Raw genomic sequence first — 16,239 nt, 5'->3', positions numbered from 1 at the left:
GACAACATGGAAAGGAAGGATAGACGGAGCCACAGTGAGGGAGGCTGTGACGGGGACAAAGGGCACTGGCATGTGTCTTGTCTGTGCAGGGGGAGTTGAGACTTCCAGAACAGGTCTTTAACTTGTGTGGGGCCGTGAGGCACGACTGTTTGCTCTCACCCCAAATCTTTAGCATGACCTGAACACGAGGCAGAAGAAAAGCTTCCCAGGGCACCTGGGTGGCTAGGTCGGTTAAGCATCTGACTCTTGACTTAACCTCAGGTCATGACCTCGTGGTCGGGCCCTGAGCTGACAGTGTGGAGCCTGCGCGGGATCTTCTCTTTCCGTCTCCGTCTGCCCCTCCCTCCACTCGTATGTGTGTGCCTCTCTCTCGCTCAAAATGAACAAATAATCATTTTAAAAAAATTTTAAAAGAAGAGTTTCCCACCTGGGTTAATCCCATATGGGGCAGAGACTGCCCACACAGAACTAAAAGTGCAGAGGTGGCCGTGAGAATGGCAGGAGTCAAGGAAAGACTGTGTGGGGCTCTGGTCTCCATGGGGCATGAAGGGGGTTTGGGGCAACGGTACGCAGCTCTCGATGGTATGAGAGGCCTCACGACGGCAGCAGACATCTGAGAAAGGGTCCTTGTCTCCATTTTGCAGATGAAGACACTGACTCACCCAAGGTCACACAGCTGGTGGACACAGGGGCCACAGTCAAACCCGGGACTCACACACGGGCCACCACACCACAGAGCCACTGCCCACCCCATGTGGCACCAGGCCTTCCAGGCCAGAACAAAAGAGAAGGTCTCAAGTCCCAGTCCGAGGATGCACTGCACGTAAAAGCGTAAAAGCAATGTAAGAGAGTGCAGAGAAGAAAGTGCGGCGTGTGTGAACGAGCCCGAGCCGAGGCCTTTACAAACTTTGAGGGAAGCAGGAACAGCTTTGTGGGCCACCCACATGAATGAGATCAAGAACAGGGAGAGTTCTGGTGTTTAGGGCAGATGCCATAATGACAGGTGCAAGATTGCGGGCAGGCCTGGAGAGACTATAACCCCCGTGTGCGCTCTGGCAAGAACATGCCAGCGAGAGAGGGCAGTACGTGCCCCCCCAGGAGGGGACAGTGCCTCGCTGCTATGACATACTGAGCGTCAGATGCCCTCCTGTAACTGCTGGGGCCATAAAAGGGTCAGGACAGGTGCCAGGGGATTGGGAAGGGTCCCCACGAGAGGAGAAAAAGTTCCTGAACCAAGGACAAAAAGCTTGGATGGCAATCTTAAGCACAATTCCCCAATTCCCCAAAGAAAAAACACACAGTGAGGATTAGATTATAGCCATGATTATGGCTTATTATTATGATTATTAGATTATGGCCAAGACATGCCAACTAATCTCAGAAGTTCTCAGGCTTCTTGTTCTCAGTCCCCCCACAGACTCAGTAATGACTTTCACGGCACTCCTAGGTCAAAAGAAATACTTACAGTGCCATCTACGAGGTAGCGAGGGTCCTAGCCACTCGGTAAGTATTTATGTGCTAAGAGCTTCGTATTTTAAAAATACATGCACGTTGAAACGAAAACTGAGTTTTGTTTTTAAAACCCAGCGTAGTGGCATCCTCGAAAGGAGCGTTGAAATCGTGAGCTCGGGCTGGTGCTCCACATGGTGTCCAAAGGATCTCACTGTGCTCTTCTCAAAAACCTAAAATGCCCTGTGACAACCCAGGGTCACCCCAGCAGAGCTCCTGTGACCTGCAGACACATGGAGCGGCAATCCCAGACTACAAGGGATGGGAGTGCTATGGTCCAGGGCTGACCTCACGGACACGCGGGGCCAGGGCAGGGTGCTGCGTTTTCAGTTAGACTGCCCCAAACTGGACGAGGCCCAGGGGATGGGCGGCTGGAAGCCACTTCCCCAAGGAGTAGCTGGGGGGAGGGGAAGGATGCTACCTGTGGCACAGAGCAGACCAGAAAGCAAACGAGAGTTGTCTGCACATCTCAGAAGATTTGGAGATTCCACTTAGAGTGGCTGTTCAAGGACCAGAGAGTAAGTTACACAGAAGTAAATCAGGTTAAGGTGAGGAAGACCGTCCCATCACTGGGAAGAGTAAAGCAATACAACGGATGGCTTTGCAAGGCTCCTGGCCTTCTACCTGAGGCAAGGTCAGGTGTATTGTCGGAGGCCTCCCACCCCAGACGGAGGCGTTTAGCTAAGTCATCCCCACAAGTTCCCTTCATTTCTAAGAGGCTCTGCTATCAAGTGCAATAAGAATTTAAACAGCCACATCCGTTTGCAAATCACTACTTGAGGGTAAAGAACGGCAACTACGAGTATTAACATCAAGGTCAAAACAATATCAAAGAGCAGCGAGGAATATGTATCTCTGAAAACTAAGGTTCAATGTACAAAAAATGTGACTTAGGCTCTTTTCTAAAAATGTCTTTTGTCCAAAAAGAAAAAACAAAGGGAGGGGCGCCTGGGTGGCTCCATGTGTTGAGCGTCTGACTCTCTCGTCTCAAGTCATGGTCTTGCAGCTCATGGGTTCGAGCCCTGGGTTGGGCTCTGCGCTGACAGCGCAGGGCCTGCTTGGGATCCTCTCCCTCTCTCTCTGCTCCTCTCCTACTTGTGCTCTCTCTCAAAATAAATAAACTTAAAAAAAAAAAGAAAGAGAAAAAGAAAAAGGAAAAGAAAGAGAGGCACACGAAGACCGTAAGAGTCTCTTCTGAAGGAGCACAGTATCATTGCGGGTTCCAGCAGACATTTCTGGAGTGTTCACTACAGACCAGGGACACGGGCAGCACCTTCCCTCATTTCCTGACACTCTGGCCACCGTACCTGACCCTTTCTGAGACTCTCATGTCTCTGGGGTCCGGGACACCACACTGCTGGTTTCCCTCCTCTGATGAGTCCTCTCCTCATGCTGGCCCTCTTAACAACAGGCCCCTTGGTTGTCTGACTCCGCCCGGTTCCCTGACCACCCTGTCCGTGGCCATGGATGCAGTCAGATTTGGGCGCTGTCCACGTCCAGTGTCTCTCTCCAGCCCCACTGTCCGATGGCCTCGAGGAGTGGCGGACACCGCACGCCTGTGCCGCCTGTTCAAAGCTGACCTCCTCTAGCCCGCGCCCCTACCCCAGGGAATGACTCCCCCAAGCGCCCAGGAGCCCAAGCCAGAAGCCCGCCCACCACCTGAATCCCTCCTTTCCTTCTCTGAATGTCTTTGTTCTGACCCTATCCTCTCTCCACTCCCATAACACCTCTGCCTCTAGCTGGTCTTCCGCCCCATGGCCAGAAGGAACCTTCTAAAGTGTAGCTCTGACCAGGGGCCCCCGAAGCTGATAACGCTCCAACGGCTCTGGCCAAAATCCAAGCTCCTGCCCTTGGTCTGCAGGGTCCTTCCAGCTCCAACCCCTATAAACCCGCTCAGCTTCCTGGCTCTCCTTCATATCCTCCGCAGCCAGACCGTACGTCGGGCCCTCCATTAGCACCGTATTCTCAACCCCCCGGGCCTTTAACCACTGGAAGCTTCTCCTGACTCCCTTCCCCCTATTGCCAGCTGGGCCTGGCCCCCTTGTCTGGACTCCCCCAGCATCCATCCCTGTGACATGCCCCCCACCTGCTAGAACTGCCAGTGCATACTTTCTGCAGTTTCTGTACTCGGCTTAATACCTGATGTAGATGGAGACCCACTGTGCGCGCACATTTGCAGAGTGAACGAGCTCGTTTCTTTCTTTCCAACTGCTACAGCAAAGGGGGCGAGTCGGGTGCCATGTGGCGGGGCACAAAGATGCACAGGGGCCCGGCTCTGAGAGCAACTCACGTTTTTGTGGGGAACGACATGAGGGACGTACTGCAGGATCAGCTGTGCCCGTCTTCTGTCCTTGTCCAGTTCTTGGAAGAGCACGCTAGGTTTGAGGTCCCTGCAGAAGAAAGGCATGGGTTTGGGGTTATCATAGGACAGCAGCTCTCTAGCGCAGGGGCGGCCAGCTCCAGCTTGCTGCCGTTTCTGTAAGCAAGGTTTCGGCGGAACACGGCCACGTCCGTCCACCGCGTACCGTCACTGGCCGCCTTCCCGCCACAATGGCAGACTGGGGCTCTTGCAAAGGAGAGCCTCTGGCTGCAAAGCCTAAAATACCTACTCTCTGCTCCGCCAGACCCCACTCTAGTGCCACAACGTAAGAGCCAACACGTCATTTATAAAAAATGGCAGACATCTTGGGACACCTGGGTGGCTTCGTCGGTTAAGCTCGATCTCGGCTCGGGTCACGATCTCACGGTTCATGAGTTCAAACCTTGAGACAGGCTCTGTGCTTACAGCACAGAGCCTGCTTGGGATCCTGCCTCGCCCTCTCTTTGCCCCTCCCCTGCTTGCTCTCTCTCTTAAAATACACAAACTAAAAAAAAAACAAAACCAAAACAAAACTGCAGACATCTTACACTTAGTTGTTGTAAGTGGATCTCCCCACCCTACCCCCAAAAGGCCAGCTGTAGTTTTCATCCTGCTCGTTCTGTTGATAAAAACCACCACTGAACCCTCATAACCTGCTGCTCAGTTCAGCTACAAGAAGTTTCTTCCCATTTGCTAACCATGCCCTGGCTTTGTCACCATTACTGAGCCCTGACCACCCTCAGGGTGAGCACGTCCTCACAGGCACCAACCACTGGGCGGTCTGTCCTCCCAGGGGGACAGAGGATGAGGGAGCGATGAAGACCCTTTGGCCCCAGAGCACGAGTCTGGCCGCCTGACGGAGGGGAGCCTGGCCCCCACAAACCCGCTCGCCCGGCCCTGCTCCTCACTTTCGCAGCCAGTGGTCCTCGGGGGCAAAGCGCCGCCGGCAGTCCCTCTCGTACAGCACCATCAGCCAGCCGTGGACAGAATGGAACAGCTCCAAGGTGTCCCCCTTGGCGTTCTCTGTGGGTCAAAGAAATGGGAGAGCTGCAAACACAGAGCTGGTCAGGGCTGGCAAGGAGCCAAGAGGATGGCGCCTTGTCTCTGCACGTCACCAGCCCCCACCAAGGTCTCTGTCTCCCTCACTCTATAGAGTCCACGTGGAATCGACAGAATAAAAGGCGCCCTGGGTACGTTCTGTTTGCAGGACCCTAGCGTCTCAGACACAATCACCACTGTCTGCCTCCCACTAGCAGCTGATCCAAAGGACCTTTTTAATCTAAGGAGCTTTGTACCAAGCAAACTGGAAGCACTTCAGGAGGTGAGCTCTGACTTGGAGCGTGCCCTGACACATGTTCCCTTTTCACGGAAATCGACTCAAAGAAGCAAAGGGAGATCCGGGGCAAAATCATCATCGTTAATAATCCTTCACACCTACACGTACTTCCTGAAGGGAGATGTAAAACTTCCATATCTGCACCTACTATCTTAAGAGGCCGCAGACAGGAGAAGTACAACTTCCAATTACGTGAATAAACGTGCCTGTGCAATCGGTTGTGATGGGCGATAAAGCTAGGCATCAGCTGATGTTCCAGACCGTGGCCTCCCCGCGTGCAGCACGACGGCTGGCATCTTCGCCTTACCTACGATCCCATCCCAGATCATCTTAAACACAAAGGAGTTCAGGAAAGAGGAGATGGTGACCAGCTCTTCCAGTTTGAATGAAATTTGTTCTTCGTAAACTTCGATGTCGTCAAGGATCCTAAATCAGATGGAAAATTATTCACAACTTCCCACGGAGGAAAGGGGAGGAACGACGAGATGTGTACCTCTTACTAGACGAATAGAAGCTCACGAAGTAAGCTCTGATGGGTAGGATGTGCTTCAGGAGAACCCGGAGGGGAGAGCAGCTGGGGACAGAGGTGAAGCAAAAGCGACCACGTGCAGATGAGTGTGGAAGCTGGTAATGGGCATTTGAGGGATCCTTCTACTCTTCTCTCCGCTTTCTATTAATTTGAAACTGTCCATAGTGAAAAATTTAAAACCACAACAGAGAGAGGAAAACAACAATAAGCTTCTCTCTGTATTCTCCTTATTCATAAGGATCTGACTGTGACACCTTCTCCATCCATGCCTATCCATGCTTATCAAGAAATCTTGACAGAGAGTGTATGCCCACTGAGAAAAGCTGTAGAATCTTTCCCTGCATCTGCAGCAGCCACTAGTGACCGTTAGTAGGTACCTGAGAAGTGTTTATGAGGGAATGAAAAACGAATGTTTGAAAGAATGTGTGAATAAATGAATTGTTTAAGATACAGCTCTACCTGAAAATCTCCTAAGTCTGCTCCGTTCATCTTAGGGCATGACTCATTCTTGGGTCGTCTTAGACCCAGCCCTTCAGGGTGTCTTACCCTTGCCCTGGCCTCCAACTGCTCACGGAGCACCTCTCTCCGTGGTTCTTACCCAATCTGTCACCTTGTGTCCCTGATCCCCTCCCACCCAATGTCTTCTACCATGAACATAACTGCCTGACGGGGTCCATTCTCATAATTCTTTACCAACCTTTGGAAAAAGTGGAATTAAAAGAATACCAAACACACAAGTAGACACATAGGCTGAAAAAAAAAGCACTGACTGGGACTCACATCTATTAATTCCCCACTCTGAGCCAGGCACTGCACTGAGAACTTGACTTTCCTTTTCTCATGTACTCCCTATCAGATGGCTGATAACCATTTCTACTCTTTGAAGGAGGAAGCTCAGAGTGGTTAAGCAACTCGCCTAGGGTTAGTCGATAATCATAACAAGAACCGCAGCCCGCAGCCCTTCCTAAGTGTCCGGGACTGTGCTAAGCACTTTGTGTGCTTTATCTCCTGCAATCCTTACCACAGAGCCCAGAGACACGTGCTACTGTTGTTCCCGCTTGTAGGTGAGGAAGCAAAGGCTCGGAAAGGTGGAGCCCCCTTGCCCGGGGTGTCTCAGGAAGTGGCCCACCCAGGATTTGCATCCTGGCACTCTGGCTATGGAACTTTCCAGGTAACTACTAACCTAGCAAGGAAATGGTAGAGCAGTGATTTGAACCCAGCTCTGGGAGAATCCCAGAGCCCACACTCAGTGGGACTGAACCAGCTCCCCTGGAAGGATGGAACTAAGAACTGCTGAACCCCAACTATGTGCCACCTACTTTGAAAATGTTTTCTCATCTAATTTTCCTAATGACCCTGCCACACGGGTCCAGAGGATGGCGGCAATCACATCAGCAACTACTTCCTTCCTGACACTGTCATTGGGCTTCTCCACATTCTGGAGAGGAACTCGGCCCCACAGCAGTCAACCTACGTGACGAGGTGCCGGGAGCAGTCACAGAACAGCGTCAGCATGGCCAAGAGCTGCTTGGACTCTTCGGTGTCATTGTTGAGGCACTCCGAGAAGAGCTTTAACCCTCCGTGGGGCCCCAGCTCACAGATAAACGCCCACAGTTTGGGGAGCAGGTCATCAAGGTAAGTGAGTCCTGGAAAAGGACAGAGAAACCCAAGCTTCAGGTGGGGGCACCATCTGGGTCACGGTTTCTCCTATCCGCTGGGGGAACAAAACACTCCTATTAGTGGACACTTAATGGGTGTGAAAAAAGGTGCAATTACTAAGAAAATCATTATCACCACCGAGAGTGATGATGGCAATAACAGCTACCGTTTAGTGGGTGCTTTCTATGTTCCAGACGTCATTCTAAGTACTCTGCATGCATTATCACCTTTCTACCTTGTGAAACCTAACGTTACCTCCATCTTATAAGGGAAGAAACTGAAGCCTGGAGAGGTTGAGTAATTAGCTCCAAATCACTCAGTCCAATAAGGAGCAGAGCCAAGAAGAGGAACCCAGGTCTGTCTGACTCAGCGTTTATATTTTAAATCTGGGGTCAGCAAGTTGTTTCTGGAAAGGCCTAGAGAGTCAGTACTTTCGGGCTTTGTGGGCCTGGCCTAACACCCTGTCACACTACTGAATGCTACCAGCATAGCACAAAAGCAGCCACAGACAAGATGTAAATGAATGGATGGGGCTGTGTTCCAATAAAACTTTATTTACAAAACCAAGTGGTGGGCCGCATTTGGCCCCTTTGCTGACCCCTGCTTTAAACCATCTTTCTGGCTCACCTACAATTTAGCAAAGCTTTCCTCTTTTCTACTATTCTACCTTTGTTAAAAATGGGAAAGCCATTAACGACTGTAGCAGAGATCCCGTGAAGTGTCACACAAACATTTAACCCTGGGTGGAGAAGACATTTTCGGAACGCTTCCCGATGGCATTTTAGAAATGCTTCCCGATGGCTACAAGGCATCAGACACACAGGCTACGTCACTATCACATTTTAAGTCTATTAGTGCAGCTACTGACTCAGAGAGTCTGGCTCTGAAAGTCCATGCGTCCCTGAAACTACAGTAGGGCGTGTACCTCAAATTATTCCTCATTTTTCACTTTCTGCCGGAGTCCTTATAACCCCCCTCATTTTACAGGGCACTCTGAATTACTCGGTACTGGACAAAGAACCGCTTCGGGAAGGTATACCCGCCTGGAGGAGGAGGACGATGACAGACTCAATCAGTGCTGCTCTGTGCTTAGACCAGGGTGGCCTGAAGGAACCAGAGAGGAGTGGCCACTTACTACTCCTGAAGGCTGGAGCTCACACTTTCCAAGGGGCAGGACAAGATTACGGAACGCAGACCCCTCAGAATTTAAGAGGAGGTGGAGACAGAGACGGAGTGAGCAGCCGCACTGCGGGGACCACAAATACACTCCCACGGGACGAGAAGGGAAGAGCAACTGCTCTCACATCATGTGAATGGCCCTCACGGCGGGGACGAACATGCTCGTTCCCGGCCTCAGACGCGGCTTCAACAAGGGCTGCGTCCGGCGCGACTCCGACGGCAACGAAGACGCAGGGCCCTGGGGAGCCGGGCCACAGGGCAGCACGTGGCACGCGAGGAGCGGGAGCAAAGCGCGTGGTCTCCCACACTCTGCTTCGCGTGTCGCTAAACAGACCCAATACTCTACCGACGCTTTACGCTAGTTTATCTCCTTCTTAAAAGGATACGTTTTCAAGTCAGCCAAGAGAACTTCTGGGTTCTCTCACTGGGACGAGGTTCTCTCACTGGGACGAGGCATTCAGATGCCTGAATTTGTGGTCGCCTCAAAAAGCTGAACGCTCACCTCAAAATCACGTCACTCGATACGCTTCTTAAGCCCTCACACTGGGTGCTGGGGCCCTGGGCTTGGTCCGGACCCCTTTTCGTCTGCTTTTACCCTCCCCCGAGGGAACCTGTCCCGGGCCCAGGGCTTTACACAGCACGCCTCTGCTCGCGCCCCCGCGCGGTCCACTCGCGTGCCTGACTGGCACCTCGCTCTCCTCACGGCCAGGCAGGACTCTGTTCCCCCAGCCTCCCTCCCAGCGGGCTTCTCCAGCTCTGCAAATGCACCACCATCCACAGGCTGTGGGGGCCAACAACCCGGCCTCATCTTGGAAGCCTCTAGCCTTCACTCCCCCAAATCCAACTGTACCGTAGGACCTGCAGACACGACTTCTAAAACACGCCCAGGTGCCCCTGCTTTCAACCCCGCCACCACGCCAGGCCTGTGTTGTCCAAGCGGGAACCGCGCTGCCCCCGAGGAGGCCTCTGAGAGTGTCTGGAGACGGGCAGCGTTGGCACGAACGGGGAGGGGAAGCGCCACGGGCATCTGTGATGGTTGGGCCGCTCAACATCCTACAAAGGACAAGACGGCTTCCACCGCCAAGAACTGTCGGGCCCAAAACGCCAGCAGTGCCGCGGCCGGGAAACCCTGCTCCAGTCCAAGCCCACGCTGTCTCATGACATCCATGGTCACAGTGCCCGTCATGACGGGCGCTACATTCTTCCCGTGCCTACAGCTCATCTCCTCATTCTTAGAATCCCTCGGGGAAGAGACCCCGACTGTCTCAGTCACCTCTTTATCCTCAGCCTGGCACACACAGGTGCTCTATCAATACGTGAAGATGAGTAAGTGTGAAAGAGAGAGGCAGTGGCAATTTATGATGTAAAAAAAGGTACAATGAAACAGAAAAGTTCCATATCCTTTACGTAGTCAATGGCTTTACGGCTCACAGACTTCCTGTCCTCGTAAGACCAATTCCTACGAGCAAGTCCTGCGAGGCAGTGGAAAGCCCCCAGTACCCACACTCTTGTGTTCACAGGGGCGGGGCGCAGAACTTTCTTCCTTGCTCAGCTAAGAAGGAAAATGCTGGGCAGAGACCCATGTGATGAAGATATTATGCGGCCGATAAAAATGACACTTTGGAAGAACCGCTGACCGGGATAAAATGCTTCTAAAATGATTAATGGAAAGGGCACAACTACGTATTTCAGTCTAAATATATACATACGTGTAGCACACTCAGGCACAGGTGGTTATCTTTGGAAAATGAGATTAAATATGGTCTAGGTTTTCTTTCTTTTCTTTTTTTTCTAGTTTTCTATTCAGAAAAACAGTAACTTTTGAAAGCAAATGGCACTCCGTAATGAAAACAAGAGCCAGGTCACAGGAGCAAGCCGCCCGCGCCAGGATGGAGGTTAGTGTGAGCCATTTAGCTGAGGTGTATCAACCTCGAAGGGGAATAGCTCAAAAACAGCCTCCTCCAAAATATATTTTCTGAGCTAAGGAAGCCAGAAGAAAATCAGCTTTTTCTAAGAAAAGTCATCCCCCAGTGTTGGAGACGGAAGAAGACGCCTCAGGCCTCCCAACCTGTGAGTATCTGCAGCCGGATCTGGGTCAGGGTCGTCAGCGAGGTCTGGTAGAGGACGCAGATGTTGCAGACCTTCTGGACCTCCGCAGAGTCCACACGCTTACCCCCAACAGGCCTGAGAATATTCCGAACTGATGCGGACTTCTGAAACGCGCGCTTCAGGAGGTCTGGCATGGAGAGGAGAAGGAACGTGTGAGCAGACGCTCAGCCATCTGCCCAGTTTCACTCTGTAAAGAGCATTTCGATAACGTGCCTCCTTTATAGCCAGAGCCGGACAGTGGGGCCACTGCTCTGACTCAAGTTATCTCTCTGGGATAAATTAGAAAAGCATTAACCACAGGCTTTTAGGTGGAACCCAAAGACCTCTTCAGAACATCAGAAGATGTTCCAGAACAAGCCAGGCACGTTCGACTCCTACAGGGGATTCCTTTACTTTGCCACCGGACTTCAGAACCCACAAGGGTAAAAATTCGACCGTACTAGGGGATGATGGGTGAAGGCGGGTGGCCTGGTTGATTCCCAGTTCTCTGTCCTTTCAGAGGGGAGCAGCATCAACCTCGAGCACTGATACTTGCTTTGGGTTGTGCTCGAAGGTTAGTTTTAAACCTTCTCCCTTACATTTACATCCTGCTGAAGCGACACTGAGCCCTGCTCCCGGGCAGCTGTGACATGGGGCTCTGCACCACACTGGCTGGCAGAAGAAAAGTCACCCGGAACCTGGACATTTGCCACAGGCAGGTGGCGCCACAGAACTCGGTGTCACTGGCATTTCCCGAACTTTTCTCAGAGTGGGCAAGAAACCTTTCCATGGACCCTATGACTGATTCCGCAGTAGGAGCAATGCCAAGGTGGCCTGGCCAGTGACCCAGTGTCCTCTGCATATGGACCCCCACGTGGGAGACTTTTTCTATGATTAGGAACTCAGAAAGGCTCTACCTCCCTTAAGAAATGAACCTTCTGAGGCATGTGGGTGGCTCAGTCAGTTAAGCATCTGACTCTTAGTTTGGGCTCAGGTCATCATCTCGCGGTTCATGAGATGGAGCCCCACATCGGGCTCTGTGCTGACAGCGCAGAAGCCGGCTTGGGATTCTCTCTCTCCTAAAATAAATTAATAAACTTAAAAAACTGAGGGCACCTGGGTGGCTCAGTTGGATAAGTGTCTAACTCTTAGTATTGACTCAGGTTGTGATCTCACGGTCGGTGGGATCAAGTCCCGTGTTGGGCTCTGCACTGACAGTGCAGAGACTGCTTGGGATCCCCTCTCTCCCTCTCTCACTGCCCCTCCCTCGCTGATGCTTTTTCTCTTTCTTTCAAAATAAATAAACTTAAAAAAAATTTAAAATTTAAGAAACGGGCCTTCCTTCTTCCTGCTAGGGAAGAGTAAGAAAAGATCCCCACCCCCCTTTTCATTTTAGCTACTAGAAATTCAGAGCCAAATGGAAGCCCAGAGACAACCACCATGGCCCTTGTGGCACACCCATCTGTGGACACTCTTCTCTATATACGACCTCGGTTTTGTTCACCTACTGCTACTTCCCTGGTCCTTGTTTTCTATTCCTGAAGATTTTCTATTGCTGTTTTGCTGAATGTGAACTTGGCTTAGTGGTCTTAAAACCCTTGTGGGAGAAGTCCGAGCGTCACAGAAACAGAGGGGAGAAGGCACACAGGGACAACAGGAGCGGCCCCTGAGCCAGGCAGAGCCACAGGGTCGGCCCCCCCGAGCCACTTACTCTTCACGGGAAGCACGTTCTGGGGGGATGCCGGCTGCGCGTGGGCTGGCTCCTGGTTCTCCAGAAGCTTCTTGTTCAGGATGTCACTGAAGAAGATCCGGATCAGAGGCACCCCCCACAGGAACTGCAGCTGTTTGGTGATCAAGGGCATGGACTCGTTAAGGCTACGAGAGAGCAGGAGACGGGCGCTGTCAGCTCCGCCTGACGGATGGCCGGGGAGAGCCCGCTCAGCCCCCCAGAGGGCCTTCCGCTTGGAGGGGTGGCTACAACCTGCCACTCGACATGGCGAGTAAGAGGATACGAAAAAGGGGGCCTAGATGCATAAGGCACTGGCCTCTTTGCCTCCTCTGCCACCCCACCCAGGCCTCCCGTGCCGCCAACAGCATCCCTGCTCGCCCCAGGGCCGCAGGCTCCACCTGCCATAGTCATGCCCTCTCTCTGTTCTGACCCCACCCCATTTACCATCCAGTCGACAAAAGCCATCTGCCGTCTGCTGCACTGGCCTCTTCTTCACATCCAGCCCGCAGGCCTGGCCCGCGAGTCTCCACGACCCCCAACCTCCTGAAAGTCTCCCCGCTCCACGCCGCAGCCCTAGCGTCAGACTCACACTCCTGAAATCCGCCTTCATCACCTCCCGGCTTAAGAGCCTATGAGGGCTCCCCTGGCTCCCGGCACCACAGTGGAAACAGCCACGACCCATGAGCACGAGCCAGGCCTAGAGGCAGGCCCTTCACGTACCTTATCTCCTCCAATTCTCTGAAACACCACACTCCGAGAGACTGTGAAAATCATCCCCGGGTTTCGGGCAAGGAGAGCAGGGTAAAGGGGCTTGTCCAAGTCCACTCAGAGCAGACCAGGTTGCCCACTGCTGCCCCCCCCGCCCCTCCTGCCTCCCAGAACATCCTTCCTGAGGCCACAACACACCTGCCCCATTCTCCTCAGGCTGGGCTATCACACTGGGGCCCATCACGGGCTGGCCATTTGTCTTTTCAACTGGATGGCACTCTGGTAGGAGGAAAAGGGAGGCTATCCTGGGATTTCCTCCCCTGGCCCTCACTCTTTGTTTCAAGGAGATCTGCCAGGGATCCAGGCAGCTATCTGAACAGGAAAAGAGCCGGAAGCTCTAGCCACCTTCACTCCCGAGACCTGCCTCATCTCAGCCCAGGAGGCTTGTTCTGCTTTCAAATCTGTGATGCCGTTTACTTAATCTCTCTCTTTGAGCCTAGCGCTTTTAATGTTTTTGAGTCCTTTAGTTACAAAATTTTAAACTTATATTCCACCTCTTGAAAAGGATCTGAGGTGACCTCTACCCCCTTTCAGTCACGGGGCTTATTTTAATCACCTGCAAAATACGGCAGTCTAGGGAGTCAGGAAAAGTGATACTGAAAAAGAAAAAATAGGGTTGACAGATAAGGTTCACAATTTACTAAAGAATGAAATACAAAATAAATGATCTCAAAAAAAAAACCAACAACAAAAAACTATTGAGTGGTGCCTGGGTGGCTCAGTCAGTTGAGCGCCCGGCTCTTGATCTCGGCTCAGGTCACGATCTCACAGGCTGTGGGTTCAAGCCCCACATCGGGCTCTGCACTGATGGTGTCAAGTCTGCTTGGGATTCTCTCTCTCTCCTCCTCTCTCTCTGTCCCTCCCCCACGCATGTGCATGCTCTCTCTCAAAATAAATAAACTTAAAAAAAAAAACAAAACAAACCTGTTGATATTTACAGGTAAAAAAAGAAACTGAAGGGACGTTCACACGGTTGTCTCTGGGTAGTAGCACAATGGGATGGTTTTTTTTCTTTTGGTCTTATCTAGATTTTATCCAGTGATATATATTACTTTTGCAACCAGAAACAAAACAACAGAAGCCGGAAGAAAGATGGAAGGAAGAAGGGGGAGGTGGTGAGAGACAGGCAGGAGACAAGAAAGGCAGTGATTTGCCCTGGGACTTACCCATAGTCCACAGATTGGGAGAACCAGCCGAGGACGGGGTGCCAGTGCGTCAGGTTGGATTTCTTCTGGGACACGTACTTCTGACAGTAGCACAGCATCTGGGTGAGCAAACTCACGAACCCATCCGTCTCTTCCTCTAACACCTTGGGGCTGAGGGAGCCCAACTGCAGAAGGTTGCCTGCAAAGAGAGAAGGCTGAGTGCAAGGAGCCCGGGCAGACCCGCTCCGTCACCTCGCAGCCCCACTCTCCGCCTGGGGCTCCCGCAGTCACGTCCACGCGCAGGAAGAAATCCCACGTGGAGAGGCACCTGGCAGCTGGCAGTGCTGGGGCTGCTCCGTGTCGCGCCTGGCTTCAAACCCTGGCCCTGCCACAGAGGAGCTGTGCGACCCTCAACCCACCTCTCGAATCCGTCTCCTCACCTAGAAGATTGGGATAATGATCCCCACTCTTGCCGTGAGGATGACAGGCAGACTCATACGCAGACGTGTGTGAACTTTAGTTAGCATATAACACTTCGATACGACACTAAAACTCGAGAATCGAGAGTCAATGTAAGAAATGACCTTTGGAAGGACACCTGAACGTCCCAGGAAGTCACTCTTGTTCAGCGTTCACCGAAGTTACTCACCACGAACTCCCTTAAAATTTAGCCCCAAGGACCTTTTCCTCCATTAAAAAAAACCTAAGTGATGAGAATTACGCTCTACCTATTCGCTTCTGTCCTTTCTCTACTTACAAGGAAAACGTAAAATAGATGATGAGGCTCTGCTCCGATCTAAACACCACCCAGCTGTGCCCTCCCTTCTCTTTTGAGATGAGAATTACCCAGGTGACTCATCCCATTTTCATTCTTCTCTTGGATGCCAGGAAGCTGAGGGCCAAAATTTAACATTTTTCACTCAGCCAGGTTGCCAGGTTGCTATATTTTCCATCAGTTTTCAATTCTACGTGTCTATTTTATGTATCCAATTACATGTCTTTTATCGCTAGGTACTTCCAAGCGTTACTAAAAACAACTCATGATCCCCAGAACAGCAAAAAGCAAACACGCTTGGGCTTCTCCTGATGCCCAGCCACAGATACTCACCCATTAGACAAAGCGTATGGCATCCTTCTAAGCTTTCACATACGTCACGGCATCGATCTTCGTTTCTTAAAAATGTGATGAATTTACGAAGCATGTCATGAGATTCTAAAACGGTGAGGCGCTGCGAACAATTGCAGACTGTTAGAGCGGGAGCCGACAGGAAGAATTTCCCACTGGAGCATGAACTTGGTCGCTTGCACATCAACACCTAGATGCCAAACATGCTCTCAACGGCCAGGAAGAAAACGAACCAAGATGAGGACCTGGCTCTCTCGGCCGCTAACACGAGTGCGTCTACAGCAGCTCCTGCCTTAGTAGAAGTGTCAGGAGAAGAGGTGGAAATGAAGGGAGAAAACATTTTACTCTCTAATTTCTAAGAAGAATGGCAAAAATGGACTGGGGGTGGGGAACCGGAGAGCCACTTACCTCAGGGGTCACTGTGCTGAGGTGAGTCACGAGAGCAGGCACAGACATGATGTGGATGAGGAATGGCCGAAGCAGACTGTCTGAAAATTGTGCAGCAATCACAGGGCTAGACACAGACAGATCGCCTTATTCACATGGGTTTGCATGTTGCCCCGGAACCAAAGAACCACTCTGCCAACGCCCCCAACTTCCTTGAAATTACGCCTCACAGGACGTCTAGGAAAACTAAAGGCTGAAAATGGGGACATCCAGTCTCAAAAGATCACACATACGTACTAGATGCTCGGTTTCCCTTGGTGCCCTGTTACGTACACCTCTTCATGAGGTCATCAAAAACCTCCCTTAGGGGCGCCTGGGGGGGCTCAGTCAGTTAAGCATCTGACTCTCGGTTTCAGCTCAGGTCA

General features: G+C 51.8%; 1 protein-coding gene across 9 annotated transcripts in view; it reads right to left on the bottom strand.

Annotated features, from left to right (window-relative positions):
- UBE3B (ubiquitin protein ligase E3B) overlaps positions 1-16,239 on the bottom strand; it is a 52,525-nt gene that overhangs the window by 20,716 nt on the left and 15,570 nt on the right. For all 9 annotated transcript variants that reach the window (XM_042962807.1, XM_042962806.1, XM_042962808.1 and 6 more), the window contains 9 exons: positions 15,836-15,941; positions 15,410-15,530; positions 14,323-14,500; positions 12,371-12,534; positions 10,640-10,807; positions 7,208-7,379; positions 5,512-5,630; positions 4,777-4,891; positions 3,800-3,899 (listed from right to left, as the gene is read on the bottom strand). In XM_042962807.1, coding sequence (XP_042818741.1) covers positions 3,800-3,899; positions 4,777-4,891; positions 5,512-5,630; positions 7,208-7,379; positions 10,640-10,807; positions 12,371-12,534; positions 14,323-14,500; positions 15,410-15,530; positions 15,836-15,941 — 1,243 coding nt within the window. The remainder of the gene's footprint in view (positions 1-3,799; positions 3,900-4,776; positions 4,892-5,511; positions 5,631-7,207; positions 7,380-10,639; positions 10,808-12,370; positions 12,535-14,322; positions 14,501-15,409; positions 15,531-15,835; positions 15,942-16,239) is intronic.

Source organism: Panthera tigris, chromosome D3 (assembly GCF_018350195.1).
Source record: "Panthera tigris isolate Pti1 chromosome D3, P.tigris_Pti1_mat1.1, whole genome shotgun sequence".
In the NCBI taxonomy this organism is placed as follows: Eukaryota; Metazoa; Chordata; class Mammalia; order Carnivora; family Felidae; genus Panthera; species Panthera tigris.
This window is presented reverse-complemented; position numbering and strand designations above follow the sequence as displayed.